Source organism: Lepisma saccharinum, chromosome 12 (genome assembly GCF_977018435.1).
Source record: "Lepisma saccharinum chromosome 12, izLepSacc3.1, whole genome shotgun sequence".
Classification (NCBI taxonomy): domain Eukaryota; kingdom Metazoa; phylum Arthropoda; class Insecta; order Zygentoma; family Lepismatidae; genus Lepisma; species Lepisma saccharinum.
In genome coordinates, this window is record NC_139240.1 from 39,501,789 (window position 1) to 39,528,522 (window position 26,734).

At 38.8% G+C, this 26,734-nt stretch overlaps 1 protein-coding gene across 1 annotated transcript in view; it reads left to right on the plus strand.

The window, feature by feature from the left end:
- LOC145996441 (serine protease inhibitor dipetalogastin-like) overlaps positions 1-26,734 on the plus strand; it is a 52,167-nt gene that overhangs the window by 13,215 nt on the left and 12,218 nt on the right. The window contains exons 3-5 of the mRNA XM_083132924.1: positions 8,776-8,931; positions 10,054-10,197; positions 23,447-23,605. Coding sequence (XP_082989050.1) covers positions 8,776-8,931; positions 10,054-10,197; positions 23,447-23,605 — 459 coding nt within the window. The remainder of the gene's footprint in view (positions 1-8,775; positions 8,932-10,053; positions 10,198-23,446; positions 23,606-26,734) is intronic.

The following is a 26,734-nucleotide window of genomic DNA, read 5'->3' on the forward strand; positions in this document are numbered from 1 at the left end:
TGACCCATGTCCATCTTACGTAGTTGTTCCTAATTCTGCAGTCATTCAATAAAAGCTTTTTTGCAGTATCATGTACGATGAGATTTATGATTAAACTTCTATATTTATTCTTTAATGCTGTTTTCATTAGTAAAATATTTACACGTTAATGTTAATGAAATATTTCACGTCATATGAAAACGATTTTGTCAGACAATGTTTAAAGTTCACTTTATGCTCGGGATTGAAGCTACATTTTAAACTGGGGGTCTAAATCACTGGGCAAGGTGCCTCCACAGAGGATCGAATCCGAGACACCAGCTTGAAATAATCTTGGAGTGACAGATAAGTGGTGTCACCCTCCTCAAAGTAAGCCTATTGACACCGAAAGTTCCGGGTTCGAACCCCAGCCCAGAGATGAGTGGTAATCTGTATTTAACCTCTTGTCAATTACTCTAATCACCATCCATCCTCCGTCGTTGCCTTGTAACGATACCTGGTGGATCCCACTTTAAACTGTAGATCCAGTCCCGATTAGCTTATCTGTACGTAAAATTCATTCATCCTCGCTGTCAATACTAAGTAATTAGGTATAAAAGATGCATACAATGCAACAAAGCGTGTTAGGCAGTTAAAATATTAAAACTGAATTAATAAATTATAAAATATAATTACTGCATGCTAATTTATAAGAAATTATAGCATTTTAAAATTTGTTTGTTCCTTAATGGGAAAATAACTAGTAGCTTATTTCTTCTGTTCATTCTCATGTTAACAGATTTGTTTTCTTGGATAAATAAAATTGAACGTGTAAATTAAAAGGTTTACATGTGCACGAAGCGGAAGAGCAACTCGATCGAGTATCGTGGTGAGACAAGATGACTTGGCACATCGTTTCAACTCGTGAATGAGAATGCATATCTTGTTCGTGATTTAATTTCAAGTTAAAAACACCTGTCAGGTCTTGTTCGCTTATCGATTTCAAAGCATAAATCGGTATCGTTACTCCAATGAGACGAGATTCTCGGACAGTACATTTTACACAGAGTGTCTCTCATCATCTCACCAACTTTGGAAGGGTTGGCCCTGTTTTCATTGCGATTTTGTAATGCCCTGCTACTTGTGAAACTGATTCACTTCCAACAATTTCAGTCGCCTCTGTGGAGGAGTGGTTAGAACAGTGCGCTAAGAGGAATCTCGGAATTGAGTGTCACTTCATCAATTTCATTATATCATCACTGATTTGCATGTTCGCGATTAGCCAAAGTGGCAGAAGAGCAAAGCCTGGGCAAAAGTGGTATCCCGAGCCGCTATGTGTTTCCACCGAATATCGGCCTCAGGATTCCCTGCCCTCGTGCCGCGATTTGCTAACCACTCCGCCACGGGGGCCGGCCCTCCCCATCACATCTCTGTTTTATACTAAAGGCTATGATTGAATATGAATTTAAAATTTTGTGTGCGTCACTTAGGTTTATTTTACTTCGCCTTTCTGTCACTTTTTTTGGGTAATCGCGAAGATCAGGATGAGTAATGAGGTGTACTAACCACTCCACCATGGAGGCCGGCGCTTTAGAAAATAATTAAAAGTAACAATCGCTTTCCACACTAAGTATTTTGTGTTGCAAATTATAAATTACTGCCTCCCTTTTCTGATTCACTTTAATAGCATAGTGGTTAACGCTGTCATGTATTAAAATGGTTTGCTTGGCAAAAATTGTTATAAGTCCACTTTTATGCTCCAATAGGATAATCGGGTCTCCCCGATGGCGTAGTTATAACGTCGCCGGTAATCAAGGGGTACCGTGTTCAATACAAAGTGGAGGTTCGGATCCCACTTTAAACTGTAGGTCCAGTCCCGACTATCCTATCTGCACATAAAGTGGACTTAAACAATAACAACTCAAAATAGGCTAATCGGAATATTGTAATCAAGAGGTCTGTGCCTAACACCTTCCCAAAATCTTTACAAGACTCCCCTAATATTTTTTACTAACATTTAATTTCTTGTAATTTTAGCGCTAATGGTTTGGCCGAACTTGGAACTACAGGACAAATTTGTTGGCTGTTCTTCGCTGCCCGTCATGGGCTGAGGTTGCGCGCTCTCTCTCGTCTCTCTGCAAACAACACTCGCGAGTCGCGAGTCGACTCTTTCCTTCGTTCAAAGAGTCGCTAAAGTGTGCCACGACTCTTTGAACGAAGGAAAGAGTCGACTCGCGAGCATGCTCCTTCCCCTCTCATCGTACACGGCACGTTTCAGCCAGCTTTACTTAACTAGGGGTAGGAAAAGGAACAGAGAGGACCCCCCTCCCTCTCCTCTCCAGTCCCCATTTGCTGTAGTGATGGGTCGTTCGTGAACGAGTCGTTCAAAAGTAACGACTCTCTCTTGTGAGCGGTGAACGACTCGTTCACCAGAATTGAACGACACGTTCAAAGAGTCGTATGTGTGCCACGACTCCTCCGCCCGCCAAGCAACTATTATTCCATTATTCCCTCTCCTTTCCACGAATTTTGCGAGGAAGGCGCATGCGCAAGTGTATACTCGCCTGGCGGCCGGAATTTTTTAAAGAAAGCAAGTCGATTCTGCGGGCAGCAAATGGGGACTGGAGAGGAGAGGGAGGGGGGGTCCTCTCTGTTCCTTTTTCCCTACCCCTAGTTGAGTAAAGCTGGCTGAAACGTGCCGTGTACGATGAGAGGGGAAGGAGCATGCTCGCGAGTCGACTCTTTCCTTCGTTCAAAGAGTCGTGGCACACTTTAGCGACTCTTTGAACGAAGGAAAGAGTCGACTCGCGAGTGTTGTTTGCAGAGAGAGAGAGCGCGCAACCTCAGCCCATGACGGGCAGCGAAGAACAGCCAACAAATTTGTCGTGTAGTTTCAAGTTCGGCCAAACCATTAGCGCTAAAATTACAAGAAATTAAATGTTAGTAAAAAATATTAGGGGAGTCTTGTAAAGATTTTGGGAAGGTGTTAGGCACAGACCTCTTGATTACAATATTCCGATTAGCCTATTTTGAGTTGTTATTGTTTAAGTCCACTTTATGTGCAGATAGGATAGTCGGGACTGGACCTACAGTTTAAAGTGGGATCCGAACCTCCACTTTGTATTGAACACGGTACCCCTTGATTACCGGCGACGTTATAACTACGCCATCGGGGAGACCCGATTAGCCTATTGGAGCATAAAAGTGGACTTATAACAATTTTTACCAAGCAAACCATTTTAATACATGACAGCGTTAACCACTATGCTATTAAAGTGAATCAGAAAAGGGAGGCAGTAATTTATAATTTGCAACACAAAATACTTAGTGTGGAAAGCGATTGTTACTTTTAATTATTTTCTAAAGCGCCGGCCTCCATGGTGGAGTGGTTAGTACACCTCATTACTCATCCTGATCTTCGCGATTACCCAAAAAAAGTGACAGAAAGGCGAAGTAAAATAAACCAAATCAATCAACCAATCATTATTTTCTAAAGCAAGATCAAAGACAATAAACACCTTTTGTTTTCTGTTACTCCAAATCCAAAAATGACGTAATACAAGCAGCAAGCACAAGTTCAAATGATAAACCTTTAGTGAAAATAACAAACATGTATTAAAACAAAAAATATAACTTACAATTTTTTATATTCAGTTAAGAATTACCTAATAGAACAAACCACATGATAATGAATTAATTATAAGTGGACTCGTGAAATGAAGGTCTTTTTATATTTGAATACTACATTATGTTCTGTTTTCTGATTATTTAATAAAGAACCTGAGAGACAAACACACGCTCACACACGCAGTTATACATAATTTCTTATAATCCGATCTATAATAGATATTCAATTTGTTATAACATTAATTTAATATATTTTGTGTAATACAAGGAACAAATTTGAAATTATGCGGGGAACGGTGGGGATTTCCCCTCTAACGATCATATCATACAATTTCCCTCTCTTTCTCTCTGTATGCATGTGTACATACATATACTTATATATTATACACGTGAGATTAGAAGATTAAAATTTAAATCACATTGAAATGATAACGTTATTAGAGACGAATCACAAATTTACACCAATAGAAACACAGCATTATATACAAAATAAAAGTAAAACACAAATGAAAAGCAAAGATAAATATGAAAATTCAGTGCGCAAAATCATTGCAAAACAAAAATGCAATCAATAAAATTAATATTGACAAAACTAACTCAAGTATTCTATAATGTATGCCGGCGTGGTTAGCACATCAAGGGTCTCGAGAAATATAGTTTAAGGGATGTAAGGGATGATCCTTCCACGTAGTACACCCAATTGTCAGCCTCGCTTCCACGTAGTACACCCTGGACTGCATTTTGCAGACTAACGAGGCTCTGGCGTCTATACCTACGGCCAGTATAATTTTCGTAGGAATGTGTGTGTGTGTTGTCCTGTGTTTTGTCCTTATGTGTGCAGAGTGCCTTTACAGCCTCAGCTTTTAACCGGTCAGATTATTTTAATATTTTAGTTACTACAGGACATTACAGTTATGTTATTTTAGTTCTGGTAAGGGGCTGGATCCCGTATAAAGTGAAGGGTGCAAAATAGCCTAAGTGACGCACACAAAATTTTAAATTCATATTCAATCATAGCCTTTAGTATAAAACAGAGATGTGATGGGGAGGGCCGGCCCCCGTGGCGGAGTGGTTAGCACATCGCGGCACGAGGGCAGGGAATCCTGAGGCCGATATTCGGTGGAAACACATAGCGGCTCGGGATACCACTTTTGCCCAGACTTTGCTCTTCTGCCACTTTGGCTAATCGCGAACATGAAAATCAGTGATGATATAATGAAATTGATGAAGTGACACTCAATTCCGAGATTCCTCTTAGCGCACTGTTCTAACCACTCCTCCACAGAGGCGACTGAAATTGTTGGAAGTGAATCAGTTTCACAAGTAGCAGGGCATTACAAAATCGAAATGAAAACAGGGCCAACCCTTCCAAAGTTGGTGAGATGATGAGAGACACTCTGTGTAAAATGTACTGTCCGAGAATCTCGTCTCATTGGAGTAACGATACCGATTTATGCTTTGAAATCGATAAGCGAACAAGACCTGACAGGTGTTTTTAACTTGAAATCAAATCACGACCAAGATATGCATTCTAATTCACGAGTTGAAACGATGTGTTAAGTCATCTTGTCTCACCACGATACTCGATCGAGTTGCTCTTCCGCTTCGTGCACATGTAAACCTTTTAATTTACACGTTCAATTTTATTTATCCAAGAAAACAAATCTGTTAACATGAGAATGAACAGAAGAAATAAGTTACTAGTTATTTTCCCATTAAGGAACAAACAAATTTTAAAATGCTATAATTTCTTATAAATTAGCATGCAGTAATTATATTTTATAATTTATTAATTCAGTTTTAATATTTTAACTGCCTAACACGCTTTGTTGTATTTTATGCATCTTTTATACCTAATTACTTAGTATTGACAGCGAGGATGAATGAATTTTACGTACAGATAAGCTAATCGGGACTGGATCTACAGTTTAAAGTGGGATCCAGCAGGTATCGTTACAAGGCAACGACGGAGGATGGATGGTGATTAGAGTAATTGACAAGAGGTTAAATACAGATTACCACTCATCTCTGGGCTGGGGTTCGAACCAGGAACTTTCGGTGTCAATAGGCTTACTTTGAGGAGGGCGACACCACTTATCTGTCACTCCAAGATTATTTCAAGCTGGCCAACATAGAAACCAAGAAACAAAGAACATGCACCATGGAGTATGTTTTATTTATGTTATTCAGCCATCCTTTCATTCCTTGTTAAATCCTGGTAAGGAAATCGCTTCCTGTCTCGGATTCGATCCTCGGTGGAGGCACCTTGCCCAGTGATTTAGACCCCCAGTTTAAAATGTAGCTTCAATCCCGAGCATAAAGTGAACTTTAAACATTGTCTGACAAAATCGTTTTCATATGACGTGAAATATTTCATTAACATTAACGTGTAAATATTTTACTAATGAAAACAGCATTAAAGAATAAATATAGAAGTTTAATCATAAATCTCATCGTACATGATACTGCAAAAAAGCTTTTATTGAATGACTGCAGAATTAGGAACAACTACGTAAGATGGACATGGGTCATGTTCACGAGTGATATAAACAGCTGTTGGCCATCTGCGGTGAGCCTACGTGTTAAGGTATTTTACTAGTAGAAAGCAACATTAAAAAAAATACATACGTATAATTTGGCCCGCTTTATAGAAATTCGATCATACATTATGATATTGGCAGAAACTTATATTGAATGACTGTAGAACAACAAAAACATGGATATGGGATGGACATGGATAATGTTCAAGAGCGATATATATTTCTTAAACACAGCTGTTAGCCATCCGCGGAGAGCGAGCGGGTGGATCCTACTTTAAACTGTAGATCCAGTCTGCTGGCGAGACTGCCGCCGCCGCGCCTTGTGTAGAAATCGCGACTCGCGAGCGAACGATGAGTGAGGAGAAGAGTCGCTAAGGCGAGCGAGTCGTTAAGGTGCTTAATGACTCTTCGTGCCGACTCGCGAGTCGTGAACGATGAGGGAGGAGAAGAGTCGCTAAGGTGCTTAATGACTCTTCGTGCCGACTCGCGAGTCGTGAACGAATGATGGGGAAAGAGTCGTGGGACTGTGCTGTGACTCTTCGTGCTGTTTCAAGAGTCGTGAACGAGCGATGCTCGTGGAAATGCAAGCATGTGTCGCAGCGCAGATCTGGAGTGCATTTTGTTGCGATATTAAAACCAGTGATCGAATGCAAAAAAGGAAGAATATGTAAATGCACGTTATTACTAATAAAAGGTTGATATAATTATATAGCATTTCTGTGTATGCTATCGTACTGCATAATTTGCATTATCCGCAGCATGAAATGCAAACTGAAACAAGATACAAATATAGAAAATCTTACTCATGAGGCAGAGTAATGAAAACAAGTATGTGTATAAAAAAAAGTATAAATTTTGTTTGTGTGTGTGTGTGTTTACTGTTTACACATATATGTATATCCACACAGAATCGTATATGTATTTTTCTTATTTTATGCCGCTTTTCTTCAAATTTTAAGTAATCGCGACGATGAGGATGATGCGTGATGATATAGATGAAGGGACACTCGTAAAGAATATCCTTGCCCAGACCGGGACTAGATCCCGGGAACTTCTGTGGCAAGATCAAATGTCGATTACTTCAGAAACTTGGCCATCTAGTCGGCTACACGCACACACACATACACAAAAATGCAATACAATTTATTAATCATGAAGGACGTACGTTGTGTTCGTTTACTTAAATACAATCATCTGCTTCAACACCACCTACCCCCTTCCCCCTCTTCAGGCATGTGTTTCGAGAAAAAGAAGCTTGGCGACTCTTTTGAACGACTCATTTGAACGACTCTTCTCAGTGAGCGAGCGCTCATGAGTCGACTCGCACAAACGAACGGCTTGAACCCATCACTAATTTGCTGCCCGCAGAATCGACTTCCTTTCTTTAAAAAATTCCGGCCGCCAGGCGAGTATACACTTGCGCATGCGCCTTCCTCGCAAAATTCGTGGAAAGGAGAGGGAATAATGGAATAATAATTGCTTGGCGGGCGGAGGAGTCGTGGCACACATACGACTCTTTGAACGTGTCGTTCAATTCTGGTGAACGAGTCGTTCACCGCTCACAAGAGAGAGTCGTTACTTTTGAACGACTCGTTCACGAACGACCCATCACTACTTCTTATGTGAACCGACGGCGGGGAAGTTAACTTGCTTTCTTTTAATACACACACTTGCTGTTTTCACATTATTACAATAGTTTATTTCATGTGGGAAACCGGGTAAACAACACACATACCTTCAGCCACCTTTTTTGGTACTGAGGGTTATATATTTTTTTACTCGTGGAGCCAGTGACTACGCGAGTCTACACACTCTCTTCGGGAAGGGGGACAGGGTACACCGAAATGTAGATTTTGCGAATAACGGCCAAGAATTAATTTCTGTAAATATAATATGAATAAACCTATATATATATATATATATATATATATATATATATATATATATATATATATATCTAAAAGGAAATGGACGTTAAGTTGTAATTTGAAGAAGTACGTGTCTATTGCCTAAACTAGCATCCACAGAACTTCAGGTACTGCAAGTTTTGAACCTAGGGACAAGGATTCAAAAATGTATGGTTGTGTATATTGTGTATGTTGCTGAGAATCGGCTTAAAAGCACAAACTATACCGTTACAAACTCTTGAATATTCTAAAGCAAATTTTTTGGTAAATTGATGCATATAATTGCAGAAGAATATTGACACACCAATATTGATCAATATTTTGAACACATTTTAATTATTCCAATTTTCAAGTATCGGTATTGGTATTGGTGGGAATCGGCAAGAGTATCGGCATCGGTTCAAAGTGGTATCGGCTCAGCCCTAATAAACGAAACAAAAGGACAAAGTATAAGCATTGTAGCAGGAAGTACAAACTAACGAATAAGGTTAACCAGAGGATGTACGTCGTATACCGCCATATAGCCTCGACTACAGCCCCATATGTATAACGCATATAATATATGTAGGTTGAAAAAAAAAGCATTGATAATAGGTATATAGTCCAACAAAGGACTAATACGATGATAAAGAAAATCAATTAAAGTTGGCTGACACATTTTCGCCACGGGTTCAAATCAGCAAGGGAAAACCCTATGTGTACTAATATTATGAATAAGTGTTAATTTGATCCTTCTCTTTCAGATGAGAAGAACATAACAGAGGGTGCTTGTGAAGGAAATCCAGACTTCGATCCCTGCCTACTGAAGGACGCTTATTACGGCGAATTTTGTGGCAGTGACAATGGAACATACAACAATAAGTGGCACGCCAAGTGTGTAGCAAATCAGAATGGCGTGGGTAAGTTGTTATTTTTAGTGAACCTTATTGTGTATATATTGCGACACCCAGGCACGTAGCCATGGGGGAGGGCTAAGGGGACTGAAGGCCCACTAAATCCTACAAATATCTAATGTAAATTTTATTTTTATTGTTAATAACAGAAATAAAGTTATAACCACAGTAAAAACTGCATTACATATTAATCCAAAGAATAAATGGATCTAGAGCTTCCAAAACTTACAGTTTTTTTTTTTGTGAGAGGTCACAGAATATAAACTTTATGAGTAAAATTTACCACTAACTGTGCCTTTTCTTGAAAGATTGTATAAAAGTTAAGAACAAAATACAATAACTATGATTTTCAGTACACTAACTGTACAAAAAATAAGAAAAATAATGGACACAAATTGTGTCAGATATTCACTGATACGGTGTATTGAGCAGCAAAGTATCTCTATATATGTAATAGCAACAAATTTGGATTGAAATTGGTATATTTTAAATAACTTATAATAGATATTATTGCAAAATAGCAATAATTATTATTGTCATCATTATTTGTACTAATCAAGTTTTATCAGTGGCCTTATCCCCCCCTCTACAAATATTTCTGGCGACTCCCGTGCTGACAAGGGATGAGCCCCCCCGAAATAAAATCCTGGCTACTGGCCTGGCGACACCGAAGTTTATACATGCTAAACTACACACACACATGGTCGTATATAAGGGGAGAGATTAAAAGGTTCGAACTCCTCCCATTGACTTAGTAAACATTGTGCACTGATTGTATAATCAAGTAAACAATAGCTCCAAAATTGGTCAGAAAATTACAAAGGTTGAAAAGGCTATGGAAGTTATATTTTCATTTCTCTCTCTTTTTTTTGACACACACACAAAAGTAAGAATTTTAAAATACCACAATTAACTGTAAAAATAATATTATGATAATATAATTAATGGAATCCACTTTTGTATTTCAAAAGTATTTATTGATAATAAATAAATAGTCACAATGAAATTATAATTGTTAAATTTGTACTATTTTTGGGCTACTAAGTTGAACCCCGAAATACAATTAAAGCATTACTAAGTAAAATGCAAATCATTAAAGTTCCTATTCTTTTGTCTAATGTGTTTCAGAAATCAATATCGTTGGAGAAGGGGCGTGCAACGTGACTTGTGCTAGCAGCTCGGTACGCTACGAACCTGTGTGCACATCGCTTGGAAGATCGTTTCCGAACAAGGAGGCTGTGGAGTGCTACAACATTCAACATCCATATGAGAGTAAGTAGGATTGCGTGGCCGATGTGAAATGTTATGTTTCTCATCAACATTGCATGATTTACTACTGAAAATTCAAATTATTCATCATGGTCGTATTTTTTGTTCCTGCTAATTTGAACTTATATCCATACACATCATTTGAGTTATTGTGGGATAATATAGTGTGTATTATAGCAAATTTTATTACACAAACAAACGCCTGCTTGTGTGTGTGCATGTGTGTAATATAAGTTTCAATGTTACTAAGGGAACGCGCTTCCTACACAGAAAAGTAAATGCATCAGCTGAAACAAAAACGCATCAGTTGAAAGAAACAAAAATGCATAAAATCTGTGGCTCAGGCCAAATGTTTAAGTGCATCGTCGAGAAAGGAGCAAGAAGATGCATCATGAAACCTTTGCAATACAAACGATATACAAGAATGCATCAAACTGTAAATCTGATTCTTGGTAAAGACCAAATAATACATATATCCGTTTCTGGCGCATCAAATACGTTTGATGCATGTAGCTTTGTGTGTGTCCATAACAACTAAAAAAAAAGAACTACTTGATACATTTACAATAATAGCACAGGACCTATTATAATGCCAATTGATGAACTAATATGGCTTAGTTTCCTAGACACAATAAACTACAAAGCCAAAATGGTACTAAAATACGAAGAAAGTCCTCGATAGAAGGCACTAAATACAAGAATGCACAGCCTGCATCATTTTAGAATATTCATCCACAATACAATACTTGCGCAATTTGGTGATTGTTTATTCGACAGTACGATAAACATCAATATATTACAAGAGCCAGATGAAAACTTTACAAGGCCAATAAAAATTGTAGGGCAGCCTGAATACAGCTCAAATTTACATGAGGTATAAACTGTTATTCACAAAACGACCTCAATGCTGCAACACTAACCAAGCGAGCTTCACAACGACATTTTTGTTATTCAAAAGATGCACCAGTGAAAAGGAGTGGTTTCTTGCCCTCTGTCAGCCTAAAACTTACAGAAATTTCTCGGCAAATGAAAATTCAATATCTCTATGCGTGCTTACCGCACCAGCAAGTTTACTAATGGAGGGGGAAAGTTCGACAATGGCCTCAGTTCGTAGGCAGATTGGTGGAAAAGCCTTTTTACAGCCTCAGCTTTTAACGGAAGTCAGAATATTTTAAGATTTTAGTTATGCAACGTTAGAGTTGTTATTTCTAACGGTAAGGGGCTGGACCCCGTATAAAGTGACGGGTGCAAAATAGCAGTAGCGGCTCTGACGGTCATGCTTGGCATGATCTATTTTACAGCAAAATAAAACGTATTTGTGCTTATTAACATGAAAATATGAAATCCATACTGTGACATCCTTTTTTGCCTTATTTTTCATTCGAATTCTTCGTTCTTCTCAGGCGCACGGCACAGCAGGGAGTCGTAACGTACCCAATTTGCGTTACACGGTACGTTCCATTTTGTAGGAGGAAGAGTATGGTTCAACTGCTGGTACCCATGTAACGTAACGAAATGCAATATCTTATAGAGTGACGTTACAAGGAACGTAACAAAATGTATTATGGTAGATATTAACGTTATAAAGGAACGGAACGAAATGAGCACATTGGAACATAACGTAATATGCAATATGGTATATACTACCGTTACAAGGATACAAGGAACGTAGTAACGAAATGCATTGTGGTATATACTAGCGTTACAAAAAAACGTAACGAAATGCAACATGGTAGTAAATAACGGTACATAGGAACGTAATGAATGCAATCCTCCGTAACGGAACGAAGTGAAAGGCAATATGGTTAATTAACGTTACATAGGAATGTAACAAAATGTAAACCACTGTAGCGGAACGGAACAAAATGCAGTTGGGTACATACCATCTGCATAAGGAACGTAAATAAATTCAGTATGGTAGATGTTAACGTTACAAGGAAAGAACAATTCACAAATGTTAGCTAGTAACGTTATAGGTGCGTGACAAATATAATCTATTAAACATCAAGGAAGAAAAAGGAATAGCCCAAATCTCTTGCCATTCATTGGAACATTGCGAAAAATAACTCAGTATATTGTGTGGGATTAATGTTTCGTTAAAAATATGGTTGTTTGTAAATTAATGAATTTCCACCAGGGTTGTTAAAGGATCAGGAATTTTAAATCAATTCAATTCAGGTTCAGCAGGGAATATTAGCAAGCATAAATGGATCTGGACCGTAAAGAGCCTTTTTATGTTTAAGGTATTTAAATAAGTTCCAGGAACCTTTTTTCTGGATCAATTGAAATACGGCACAGGGTCCTTCGTTCCGGATCAATTTAAAGACGGTCTAAGTTCCATATTTGAAATGAAACAATACGCAACTTGGACCGAATTTACACTGTGATAGAACAGGTTCCGGTATTGTTGCGGAACCCAATAGAACCCATTAGAATTTATGGGTTCGTGGACGTTTAACAATCCTGATTTGAAAATTACATTTTTGGCTCGAAATTGAATAAAGCTTCCAACTAGTGTAGAAATGAGTAGTCATAGACTACTCTTGAGGAATCTTATCGCCGGATTAAACGATATTATGCTCTTGAAGAAAATGAAGTATTACGAAGCCGATGAAAGTTCACAAAGCAACAACGGCGGAAGAAGGTGCAGTGGCGCAACCACAGGGGGCAGGGGAGATTAGCCCTCAAACTTGTACGGAAATCAATTCTAGGAAGTAAGGAAGGCAAACATTGGACTATAGAAAGAAAGGTTGCAGAATCTAAGAGTAGCAAGACAAAGGGATACTGAAGATGGATTTAGTTTTCACGTCTGTCGTGCACTATTTCTTCCAGACGGTCAAGAGCACCTGCAAGGAGGCACAGAGGGGCAATTGCCCCCTCTTGATTTCTATCTTTATACAAATATAAATAAAGTTATATAAACTTGGACAGTTGCTGCTGCTTACGGTGTACGTTTTGCCCGTGTAAGGTAATAAATAGATGTATTATTAATTTTTGAAACCCCACCGTTCATTTATAAACACACTGTATATGAGTCATTGTGAATTCGAGTCAATTAAAACATTTTGCGTTGTTGGGAGATTATCTATTAGGATAAAATTTGGACATAATGAATCTAAGTAGAGAAAATGCAACTTGTATATCAAAATTGCCATGTCCAACTGATCTCCGAAAGTAGTGTTTAGCACGTCACATTTCAAGTATATTGTAATAATCTTCAATTAGGCCAAACGTTAACGAACAAAACAACATTTATTTAACTTATAACTTCATGTTATATAAACTACATGAAATACATTTAACAAAGACAAAAGACAAAATACAATCTCTCTCCAATTCGACTTGTTCACAGTATCTCTTCTAAAATTTTTATCTTTTTCTTAACTTCCATCATATATGATTGATTGATTTGAGTCCACTTTATGCACAGTTAGGCTAATCAGGACTGGACCTACAGTTTAAAGTGAAATCCCAATCACTTGTGCCTCCACCGGGTATCGAACCCGGGACCCCTTCATTACAAGGCGATGACGCTACCTTGCGCCATCGGGGAGGCCATTTCAAGTATAGTCCATGATTGTATCTAGTAGTATATGAACGAGATGTGTCCCTCCATTCAAACAATACGTGGCTTGTCCCTATAAGTGTGTCACTTATAAATTAAGTTTCCGAAAGCAGGTATTATGCATGGACAGAACAAAATATACTCGTGAGAAATTACAAAAATTATAAGTAAGTTCGTGGCGGGAGTTATTGACGGTTTTCCCCACAACCTATCCGCTTTAGGTTCCGGGTTCGAGTCCTGGTCTGTAAATATCTTTTTTAGGTGTCTCTTCATTAATTTAATCTAATTATCATCCATCTTCATAGTTTCGATTAATTATAAAAGTCACATAAAAGCGAAGCAAAATAAGAACAAATAAAAATAATTGCAAAATGATTACAATGTCAGAAGTACGTTTGAAAAATAAAATGCGGACAGAAGATTCATTTTCAAACAGGTATTTGGGTAGAATTGTGTAGACAGACAGCATGCTCCCGAAAGTTGCCAATCCACGTGTGGCATGACCTTCGATACTGGGGTTGTGCTTTTTCAGGAAAGTTTGCTCGACGCTCCTCAAGCGTCTTATCAAGAATGCCTCGGTGTTTGCAGCATTACCAACTTATTTTCCGTCGGGAAAATCTTTTTTCTCCTATTTAATCTGCGGTTGACTCTACAATACAGCATATTAATCAAGATACAACAACTGAATTACGGCGAAGTAGGTTAGAAACCCTGCGTGCTCAAGAGCAGCTTCGATAAGGCACCTGAATTGTTTCGAGCTGAACCAGGAAATGGGCGATGTTTATTCCCCAAGGCCATTCTGTAAAACTAATGCCACAAGAAGTTTTCTGTGTGGATTTGTGAGCATGAAATTGTAGGTTAATGATAGTACTACAAGACGTCAAGTGGATTTATTTTTCTGTTTCGTTATTTTATATAGCTTTCCTACCTATATAGTTTGAATAACTAATTAATCATTTCATAAGCAGACAAACACGAAGAAGCCGATCCCGTGGCAAATTGGTTAGCGTAATAAACTGCGAAGTCTAATGTCGGATTAGATTGATTGATTTAGTTTATTTTACTTCGCGTTTTGTGCCTCTAGGCTAATTTGCGAAGATGGGGATGAGTGATGAAATGATGAAATTGATGAATGGACATTCACAAACAACCAAGCCCGACCGGGATTCGAACCCGGGAGATGTCGGATTAGAGCCTGGACTAGAAAATATGGATGGGTTGGGTCATTGTCTTTATACCACTTTCATCACCTATCACATCCTTTATCATCGCGATTAACCGAAAGTGGTAGACGCGAAATAAAAATAGAACCTTTGCATGGAAGTCCGAAGGAGAGGCAAGGGGGGGGGGGTGCACGACCCACCTGGAAAATGAAAGTCAACCAAAAATTATATATATATCTCACACAATTCCATTTCAGCTGCAATAATATATGTTAATTATTGCATGAACATAACTAGCTAACTAACTAACTCTCTAGCCTTCCTAAACCCGAAGGTTCATGGCTGCAGAACACAGGCCTTCCATCTGTCCCTATCCTGAGCAAGATCTATATACTCTTTTCCATCCCTACCGATTTCCTTTAGGTCTATCTCAACGTTGTCCCTCCATCTTCGTCTTAACCTTCCTAAAGGTCTCTTACCATCAGGTTTCCCAACAAGAATCCTATAAACTCCTCTTTCCTCTCCCATTCGTGCCACATGGCCTACCCACCTAAGTCTTCTTGATTTAATTATTCTAATTATCTCCTCATCCCTTTTAGGTCCAAATATTTTCCTAAGGATCTTATTTTCAAATAAGATGAATATGATAACTTCAAATTAAAGCAATGTTTTTTGAGGAGACAACACTGTTATGCACCTTGTTTGCCTCCCTCCCCCCGGAAAAACTACCTTGCTTGCGCCTCTTTGGAAAAAATCCTGCAGACGTTCATGAACCTTTAGTATCGACTTCGGAGTATAAAGCATTGATTCTTCAATGTATAGAGCGGCAATATACCGCGACAGCCTCTTACAGAGTATTTGCCAGGAAATATCAACACGAGAACAGGGATAGGAATTCCTCTTATTTTAGATTTTCTCAAACTAATTTCAAGTATCTGGTGAAAATTCTTTCTATTTAGTATGCAAATAAAGGTTTTAAATTTGAATGGGCGTATTAATTTTCTGGGTTTTTCCTAGAGACGATATGAAGCACTGCGGATACGAAGGGCGAACTCAACAAAGTGCATTGTGAGGGAAATGCGTTTCAAGTTGTCAGGCACAATTCGAGCTCCACAAAAACTTGGTAACTGTAGATCGGAATGTTTCATGCGTGATTTTCAAAGATTTTATGGAGTTTGCACTGTGCCTGGCAACTTGAAACGCATTTCCATCACAATGCACTTTGTTGAGTTCGCCCTTCGTATCCGCAATGCCTCATATTTTCAATTACTTTGAAGCATTTTGGACCATTTTTTATTTTTATAAGCAACTGCATTAATTGATAGAATGATCTTAAACATGAAACTAATTGTTTTTTCCAATGATTGACTGTTTTCTTTGCCTTTCATTACGCTAGGTCACTCAGCCGCTATCTTTGTTGTGAGCCTAGATTAAGTGTGATTGGAGCTTATCCTATATGCTCTCTTCATACAACATGGCTGTCGGCTACATGTTTGACATCTTAACACAACTTCTTTGAAACATCGCTCATGAAATGTATTTCACCTATCGTCCTACGGGAATCAGAGGAACGTAACTACAAAAATTCTGTCTTCAGTTTCGTTAAAAAAAAAATCCTCTGAAGAGTATTTGGAGAAAATCGACATTTTCCACTTCTAATTCTTATCTGTAAGGCGGAGTCACGTTTAAGAGTCATATTCCTAAGAATACATTATTTCCTCTCCTATTAATTTGATAAATTAGAGTTAAGTCGCTCTGGTTCTCACACACGCTATCAGCCCCTATTTTCCAAAATTTGGCACGTTAGGTATTACGCCAGATGTGTCATTGGGTATGATGCATTTTTGTTATATGCCTGTGGAGATTCGAACAGTGTTCTCGGCTTGCGAGCCAGGTTATATCGGCGTCATCGTCCAACGTTTGGAGCGCATACATTGCTCTAAGCAGGATGCTCTCTACCTTATGATGGGACACTTTTTTACCCATGAAAGTTATTGTCCGTGGCCTGCAAGCAAAGTTCTTGCAACAAACTGCCTCGAGAGAATTATGCGTAGGCTATGTGTGACTTTTCTGTTTCTCAGACCACGTGTGACTACCTACAAATTATGTGAAACAATAACATAAACAACTTCCCATGTGAGTATGAGAAAACACTTGCATTCTAGCCGGGTTCGATTCCTGTGATTCGAATTCCACTTTAAACTGTAGGCCCACTCCCAATTAGCCTATCTGTGCATACAAGTGAACTTAAAACAAGACAAACTTTCATTCTAACCTCAGTCACTTATGGGAGCTGCTTAGAAGTAGTAGTGTTGACTGCCATGACTAAAATTTCTGGATCCAAGTTCACTTCCTCTCAACGATTTTATTTGTTGTTTTAAGTCCCCTTTATGCACAGTAAGGCTAATCGGGACTGGACCTACAATTTAAAGTGGGATCCGAACCACTTGTGCCTCCACCGGGTATCGAACCCGGGACCCCTCTCTCGACGATTTGACTGAGTCTGCACTCCTGCGCTACACTCCGCTGTCTATGCAATGTAGTTTTAAAAGTTGTTAACTGAGGTATCCTAGTCACTAATTCCACCGTGCCACCGGTTAGTCAAGGTATGACTCATCATCAGCCAGGCTCGGGCGAAATGCAACTCATTAAACCGTCGCGGACGAACTGTGGCATTTTTCTAGGAATTTCGCTTTCGGACCAAACGCTACTGAACGTACAGCAGTCCCAGTGCCTGCTCCAAGTTGCACAGCTGCTTTCGGAGCCCTTGGTTTTGGAAGGGGATGGGGGTGAGGAAAGGGTCTTTATTTTTCATACTGAAGCTCGTTCATTTCGTTCTCCTATTTCTCTTGGTTGAATTTTCTGAGATACGGAATCTACCTCATTTTCCTTTTCATTTTGTTTTATTGCGTCACCCACGGTACTCTTACATGTACTTAACATTTTTAATTTCCCTGTACCTGCACCCTTTGGTTAGGTAAAAATAAATAGCTGCAGTTCGTCAAATGTTGTATTTTTGTTTTTGTTACCCATTTTTCTCGTACTTCAGTCAGGGGCAATGGAGCTACTGGTAACAGACGTAGTTAGGAAATAGCATGAATTGTTTCTTCCCCGCACTGTAGTTGACCGATAAAAGAACTATGTAAAGTCTCGTTTCTATTACCACAAATTTTACCGCGCAACATGACACGCGGCATGCGACGCTGCATGTGCCAAGCATTTGTTGAAATGGAAACTGTCTGCAACATGCCGCGGCGCAAGTGCCGGGGACAAAATTGCCCCAAACGATTAAGACGCACAACGTGCGCGGCGGACAATGGAAACAGCCTGCAGCAAGTTCCTGGGGCATACGAACTAGAGTAGGAACAGACGACGCGACTACAATCTGTGGTCCAACAAAATTTAATAACAATGCAAAATCACTTGCAGTCATTCTTACAAAGTTTTCGTATCCACTTTGAAGACGTAAGTCTCTCATCAACGAGTTAATTTTTTGCTAGAAAACTTCTAATCCACCATCTAGGTTGTTTTCGCCTCTTTTTTTAGAAATTCATGATACGCGCCTGCCATAACCACAAAACCCGCCATAGCTTTATTGTTCATCTTTACCCAAGTTAAATCACCACCAAATTATTACAATACAAGAGAAGGAACACTGACTACTCTAAAGCACTGCACAACGCTACACTGCGATCCTGCACTCCAGTGTTGTTGCGGACGTATTTTGAAGAAGTAGTTTTGAATTGGAAGCAGTACGAGTACACTAAATGACGCGCAACATGCGCCGGCACATGTTGCACGTCATGAGTCTGGAACTTGTCTGAATGGAAACGTAGCTTAACAGAAACAGAAGGCTTTCACGATTTGTCTGAATATTAAAGTGATCTCTTCTTTCACACCAAAACATAAATAACTATTCTCAGATTTGAAAACGTAACAGGGGTGTAAGGGGTGACCTTCCACGTATTACACCCAATCGTCAACTTCATTCCACGTAGTACACCCTGGACTGCTCTTTGCAGACTAACGAGGCTCTGGCGACTGACCCTATGGCCAGTATAATTCTGTGTGTTCTGTTTTTTGTCATGTGTGCTGAGTGCCCCTTTAGAGCCTCAGCTTTTTACCTAAGTCAGAATATTTTAATATTTCAGTTATTCGATATTACAGTTACGTTATTTGTTATGGTAAGGGGCTGGACCCCGTATAACGTGGCGGTTGCAAAATAGCCTAAGTGCTGACGCACCCAAAATTAAAAAAGAAAAAAATGTAACAGGGAATATAGCTTTAATAAATGCCTATAAATATTTCACTATCGTTTATATTTATGTACATGTTGTTAATTTCGAAATATTGTGAAGAAATGCAGCAAAATGCTACATATTCGATTACTAATTTGAGCCACTATACATGTTATGTTTTTATTTCATGAACAATGCGACACCACAGGTCCCGAGTTCAGATCCCAGCCTGTGTATTGTTTTCATTATTTTCTTCGTGATGTCCTTTCATCAATTTTGTCATTGCATCACCCATCCTCGTCTTCGCGATTAGCCAAAAGTGGCAGAAAACCAAAGTTAAATATAACAAATCAAATCAAACATTACTTGCAAGACAAGAATGGATAGGTTATTTTGAAGCTTCTGTTATTAAAAGCAAATTGTGTGTAGCTTTCCTAGACAGAAGTTTCAAACACAGAAAGTGATTGATTGGATAAGGGCTGTGGATTCCTACTCGAGCAGAAAATATATATGTTTCAATTTATTACTTACAACAATAGCAAACTGATTTCCCGCTAAATCAAAGAAAACTTGCATTCACAGTTACAAATTGACGTGTTGAATGACCTTAACTACAGATTTCTCTCACTCCAATTCTGATTAATCGAACAGCACACCACAACGTGGGTCATTAAATATTTCCAACTTACTCTCGAGTTCCTCAACTAAAAATAAATTGACTGCGAGACAAAAACTCCTCAGAGGAACGCTACGCGATAACACATTATATGCAGAGTATACGTAAGTTGAAATTCCATCATAATAATTTGAATTCTTCAAGTAGTAGCTACAAATATAATTTTTCATGCATATTTTCTTAGCAGAATATGAAGTTTCTCACTTCAGATGGATAACATATACACAGTATTTCACAAGCGTTTTTAGTTCGAGCTAGTCGTAGGCCTAATATGAATATAAACGTGACTTCATTACTTAGTTTAAAAAAGTGCCAGGCAATCAAAATTCGAGGGTATGCCTGAAATTATTTGTAGTATCTCATGTGTCAAGGGGGCTTTATAAGTAGTAGTAGTAGAAACTTAATTATACTGCATGTTGCAACTGAAACCGTAGCCTCGAAGACCGAAGTCGTTGAGTGGTCCACTCATACACTCGGTACCAAACATTCCAAGTTCGAGTAGACACCTGGGCATGGCTGTTTTTTTTTTGTAAGCATCCCTTCATAGATTTAATATGATCATCATTCATCTTCATCGTCGCGATTATCTACAAGTGGCAGAAAAGAGATATAAAACAAGAATAATACAAAAGTATAACAAACAAAAGAGGATAAAAGGATGAACTGAGTTAATGATAGGAAGTTTTATGAAATTACTGTTTCTTGAAGAATCCTGTCCTTTGTTACGATTGTATTTCTCAGTCACACGTTGCTCAATGTTCACGTCGACTGTCGTCCTTACGTACTTGAAAATTACTTTCATGTCTGCCTATGCTCTTCTTTCAAACGTGGTAGGTGGGCGCTCTGTCTGTTTCTACACCAAAAAAGTTTAATGAACCTCCTGTCCAAGAAGACAAGAATTACTGAAAGTAATTTTCAAAATTGTAAGCGGATGAGGGCCCTTGTAAATGATAAAATATACTGTCCTTTTATTCGCTTAGTTTTGAGAATCACTTCCCATACAATTCTTGCCTTCTTGAGAGTCCAATGGCCCTGTCTAGCCACAAACCAGTTGCACAAACGCGGTTTCGTTTGTTTCGTACAACAATTCCATCTAACGTTTCGTTTCTACGTAGTTTCTACTTGCTAAAAGTGCCTTTCATATCGCCCCAGGGCGTTGTCTACTCGGCTGCTTCGTGACCGAAGGTCACGTGTACAAAGTTTGAGGATTCACATTTTCCGATTTTGCGTGGTGCTGCTGCTGCTACGAGCGAACACAAGTGAAAAAACCTTGGACGAAAAGTCCGCGCACAGCTCTTCTACTCTTCAGCTCGGCCCATAAGGAAGAACGGTCAACTCTCCCCCTCCCCTCCACGTGGTAGTACAGTGCACAGGAGTTGCGGGTCTGCACAGGTTTCTTTCCTTGTGGTTCAGTTCGTCTTATCAAGGTCGTGCAGCAAATAATTATTTTTCGTCTTCCGATAGGAAAAAGCTTGCCTCTCGCTTACGTGGATGAACGCGTAGCACAGATGATTCCTTGGTTGGTCCTTTATGTTTCGTCCTTCAGCAATTTAATCTAAGCATGAATCATTCTCATCGCCAAACATACTGTATTTTTTAATTGATGTAACACATGTAAACTGAAAGAGAGAGACAGAGAGAGAGAGAGAGAGAGAGAGAGAGAGAGAGAGAGAAAGATATACATAAACGTTTTCTTACAACAAACGTTTGTTTTCTATCGTATAAAGTGAACGCACATGTTAAAATTCATCTTGCATACATAATCAAATTAGAACAAATCCACGTAAAGTGATTTAGTATGCAGAAAATAAATATATTTGTGATAAATACATAGTTAATCAGTAAATTCCAATAACCAGAACTTCTGTCACGCTGAATCTTGTTTACGGATGTTTTCAAACGTTTTGTTTTACAATTTCATTTTTTCACTGACATCCAAAACGAAAATACGTATTATAATTTAATGACTTTCAAAATGTCAAATGCTGTAATGTTAGTATGCTGCCGATCATAATTGTGAGGCTTCTTCGAAAACGCCTTCGATAACGGTATTTACTATTCGTAACGGATATGTGTATCACTTTTTTGAAACAGACTTTTGTGAAGGGAAAGAACTGTAACGTTACAAAAGTAACGAGCACAATTATACGAGAGACCTATGTTATTCTCTCCGGAACACGGCATCGGACACGTTATTGCACATCGGAACGTCTGTATGATACCAGCTATAAATAACGTTGTTGCTTTGAAGCAAAGAGTGTAACGTTTTTACAGTCGTGACCTCAATTAAGTTACTGGTTAATTGTAACGTTACTATCACTTTCCACACACACTAAAGTTACTAGTCAATCGTGACGAACTTGTTTCTTACCCTGTAACGTTACTGGTTGCCGGCAATGGATGGAACGTTAAAGCGTCACCTAACGACCTACTGATTTACAGATCAGTTATGGTTCGGTACCGTTATGCACACCTGTAACGTAATGTTCATATACCTGAGGTAACGTTTCTGTTCACGAAAAAAGTTATTCAGTTTCTGGTTGTAACGTAACGGAAACCGTAATTGAAAATACCGTTCCATTTCGTTACGTTACGACTCCCTGCGGCACAGTCATGCTCCTCGTTCGAAGCAGTACTTTTGCAATGGGACGTCGTCTGCTGCAGAAGCTCCCGTCGCTTCACGTTACGTGGGAAGTCATGCCATTCCCCTTAGGCAGTACTTTTCTCTGATTGATCGAGACTTTGACAGCATCTACGCTGACACATGCGTCACCACAATGGTTTGAAAAGTGCATGCGTGCAAGCGATTTGGGTCAGCTGCGGTTCCTCTGCCGAGGTCCAAGTAGTGGTTTGTTATGGCGTTCGAATATAATATAATTTATGTGTCTGCTTCAAGGCTATTACGAAATTCAAGCGTTCTGAGGACTGCGTTCTGCTAATTGATGAGCATGACCATATTAGTTTCTTTCCAGCCGCCACTGCAAAATATCCTAAGTGCTGACGCACCCAAAATTTTAAAATCAAATTCAAATTCAAAATTTGATTCTCCCTTGTAACAGGACTCAGTTTTCTGGAGCTAGGTAGCCAAAATGGCACAAAACACGAAGAAAAGCAGCAATAGAAGGGGGCTAAATGCAAGAATGGACACCATGCATCATTTTATAATATTCCTCCACAATACAATAATTACTTATTCAACAGTATATGCGAGAAATATCAATACATTTGTACATTATTATAAAGCAAAACTTATTAAAGAACAGGGCCTCCCCGATGGCGCAGTGGTAGCGTCGTCGCCTTGTAATCAAGGGGTCCCGGGTTCGATACCCGGTGGAGGCACAAGTGATTCGGATTCCACTTTAAACTCTAGGTCCAGTCCCAATTAGCCTTACTGTGCATACAGTGGACTTAAAACAACAAATCAACAACAACTTATTAAAGAACACTCTTTCTTATCTTACGAAATAATACCGAAGTAGTCAATTGATCCAAAGAATTTTCTTAGATTCAGTGTTAGAAAAAATAAAGTAATAACAATAACGAACAGCTTAAACGGGCAATTTAGTTACAATAAAATTTAGCATATTTTTTCTTGTTTTTTTCCTTGTAGAAGCAGAGCTAAAAGAAAACGAGTTCTGCTACGATATGGGACGTGAAGATTGCATTGCCGAGTACTGGCGTTACCAAAGAGACCACCCTGTATGTGCTTCCAACGGTTTCTCATACGGATCTTCTGAGACTGTTAGGTGCCTCAGGAAGTATGGAAGAGGTGAGAACCATTGTTTCTAAGCATAGATGTGATTAAATGCGAATTCTTTCCAGTGATTCGGTGAAAATCATAAAACTGTGGGTAAAATGTGAAGTAGTTAAACACAGCAATCCACATTCTCAAGGTCCTTATCAGGGACGTAGCTAGGTTGATAAGTTTGGGGGGGCCCAAACGTAAGATTTTTTCTATCAAACTATTATATATTAACAAACTATTTATACACCATATAGGCCTATGCTGTATACATACATTATATATGTATGTGTGTGTGTGTATATATATATATATATATATATATATATATATATATATGTATATATGTATAGTCTTGGAAAACAAAGGATCAAGAGCATCCTCGGTGGTGCATGGTAGCATCGTCGCCTTGTAATCAAGGGGATCCGGATTCGATACCCGGTGGATGCTCATAGTGGTTCGGATCCCACTTTACACTGTAGAACCAGTCCCGATTAGCCTTACTGTGTATAAAGTGGACTTAAAACACCAACTCAATTAATCAATAAATTGGAAAGGAACATCATTTTCTTCTGTAGCCCCCAACAGTCTACGGATATACTCTCGCGAAATACACAGCCATTATTCGGGAAACTAAATGCAGAATGAACTCATTAGCTTATTGGCTTATACACCAATAACAATGTCATTAGTCTTTAGATTTGTAAATTTGCTGGAAAAAAATTGAGAAGTAGATAAAACCCTTTTCCGTGGTTTTAGATATAAAGTGCTGGAACCAGGTTTACAAGTATTGGCAACAGTGTAAATATGTAATGTGTGCGTAATGAGTTCAAGCTAGCCATATCATGTATACAGTTCATACCGGAATCGAATCCGGTATATCTTAGTTCAAGGGCGGGCCCGAGTCTTCTATGGCATCTGATTGTTCACTTGGGAAATGATGACGATAAGAAATTATATGCACACGTCTAATTTCTTAAAATTAATCTTATTTGTTTGTGGAAAACTGAATATGTGATGGCACTGCATAAAACAAAGTTCCCACACGCTCAAATAATTACGCTCTCGTCTTTGGTTCGGCAGGTTCAACAACCTGCCCGGGTTCGATTCCCGATGGAGGCACATAGTTGTTCGGATCTCACTTTAAACTGTAGGTCCAGTCCCGATTAGCCTTACTGTGCATAAAGTGGACTTAAAACACCAGTTCAATTATTGAATCAATTGACAGGTTCAAGGTTCGATCCCTGGTGGTCAGGCAGGTAGCCAGAATTTGATTTCGGAAGGGGTTTATCCCTTATCGGCAGCCGCCATCTAAAGACGAAAAGGTTGGGGGGAGGAGTAAATGCGCTGAAGATGAATTTCTTGGTATATTGCAACTTTCCATATACAAGATGTTTAATCCTGTTAATGAAGTAAATTTAATTACTATTACACATTATTAAAATCAGATATTTGTAGGATTTCGGGAAAGGACTGAAGCCCCCGACCCCCTTCCCTGGGTATGTGCCTGCTTGTACTAGTTCCAAAATTTCTGTGCTGTTCCAACATCGTGAGGACAATTTGGGAAGTACTTGAAAGCGATATGGAAGCAAATTCTGCTCTCGAAACAATGGGACTCGATGTGATGACCACGCGCAACCGAATGAAAGAACTCTTCGCAGGTCTTGTCCCTCAATATTAATTTTATTGACTAATTGTAAGTTTTTCTCTGCCTCCTCGATGACGCAGTGGTAGCGTCGGCGCCTTGCAATCAAGGGGTCCCGGGTTCGATACCCGGTGGAGGCACATAGTGGTTCGGATCCCCGATTAGCCTTACTGTGCATACAGTGGACTTAAAACACGAACTCGATAATTGGAAGGTTTTAGAAGAACTAAACATGGCTTTTTATGCATCGTACAACTTTGCTTCTTTTCACCCTACTTTTACAGTTTTTCTTCCTAAGAATTCCACTGAGTATAACACGCTACGAAACCAGAGGTCCAAGGTTCGGACATTGGACAGGTATGGTTGAATCATGTCTGTCCCTTCGACATTCCTACGGCTCATCATTCATCCTCATCGTAGCATTTAACCCAAGAGGTAGAAAAGCGGCGTAATATAGAAATATATAAATGATTGATTTGGTTTATTTTACTTCGCATTTCTGACCCTTTTTGGCTAATCGTGAAGATGACAATGAGTGATGTGAAATTGATGAGAGGACCATCATAAAGAACACATACGCCCAGTCCGGGATTCGAATCCAGGACCCCTGGCATCATAATGCACCTTGTTAACTACTGCACAACAAATAGAAACAGAAAATGCTTGATAAGGTATTTGCTTCTCCATAACTCATGATTAGAGCACGGAAGTTCAGGCATTTATTTTCGTTAACATAGGCATTTATAATGTAGAAAATAGGCACTAAAAATGAAAAAAAGGCAAAATAAACCGAAAAAAGGCACATTTGGAAGTCGCTTTCTTTTATCCATAATTTCTGGCAAAATGTTAAAATCTAAATTGGGAAGAGCATTTCAATTTTTTCCGTCTTGATTGCACATAACTACAAGGTGCTTTTTAATAAGTTCTCAACATTCATTGCTAGTCGTCTGTCAGAGAGAATGTTTTTCATAATAGAAAATGATCTTTCACGAATTGAAGCCGCTTCATTTTCTGGAAGAGCATCGATCACCTCACTGATTTTTTGAAGGTTGTTAGCATAATATATAGCTGCCCATCTCGTCAAAACTGGTTGTGGAGGTAAACTAAGCTCAATCGCAACTTCCTGAAATTTTCGGGTTTGAGAGGGAGATTTCAGAAATATCTTCTTTGTGTTCGAAATCAACTTGTCCACTTCAGCAGTCAATCATGTACAAGAAATGTTAACCGAAAGGCAATATCCTAACTCAGCATGAAATACTTTTTTCTCACACTTTTCTCCTTCAGCAATGTTGAAACATGCGTGAGTTCAATATTACTCAAATAAGGCGAAAATTATTCACATAATAAACGGAAGAAAAATAAATGCCAACAACGTTTTTTGGGAGAAAAATAATTTTTATACACATTTCTTTTAAAAAAATTGTCATATTTCATTAAAAAAGGCAAAAAAAGGCATTATAATTAAAAATAGGCAGTGGGGTCTGAAATAGGCAAAATAGGCAAAATGAAAA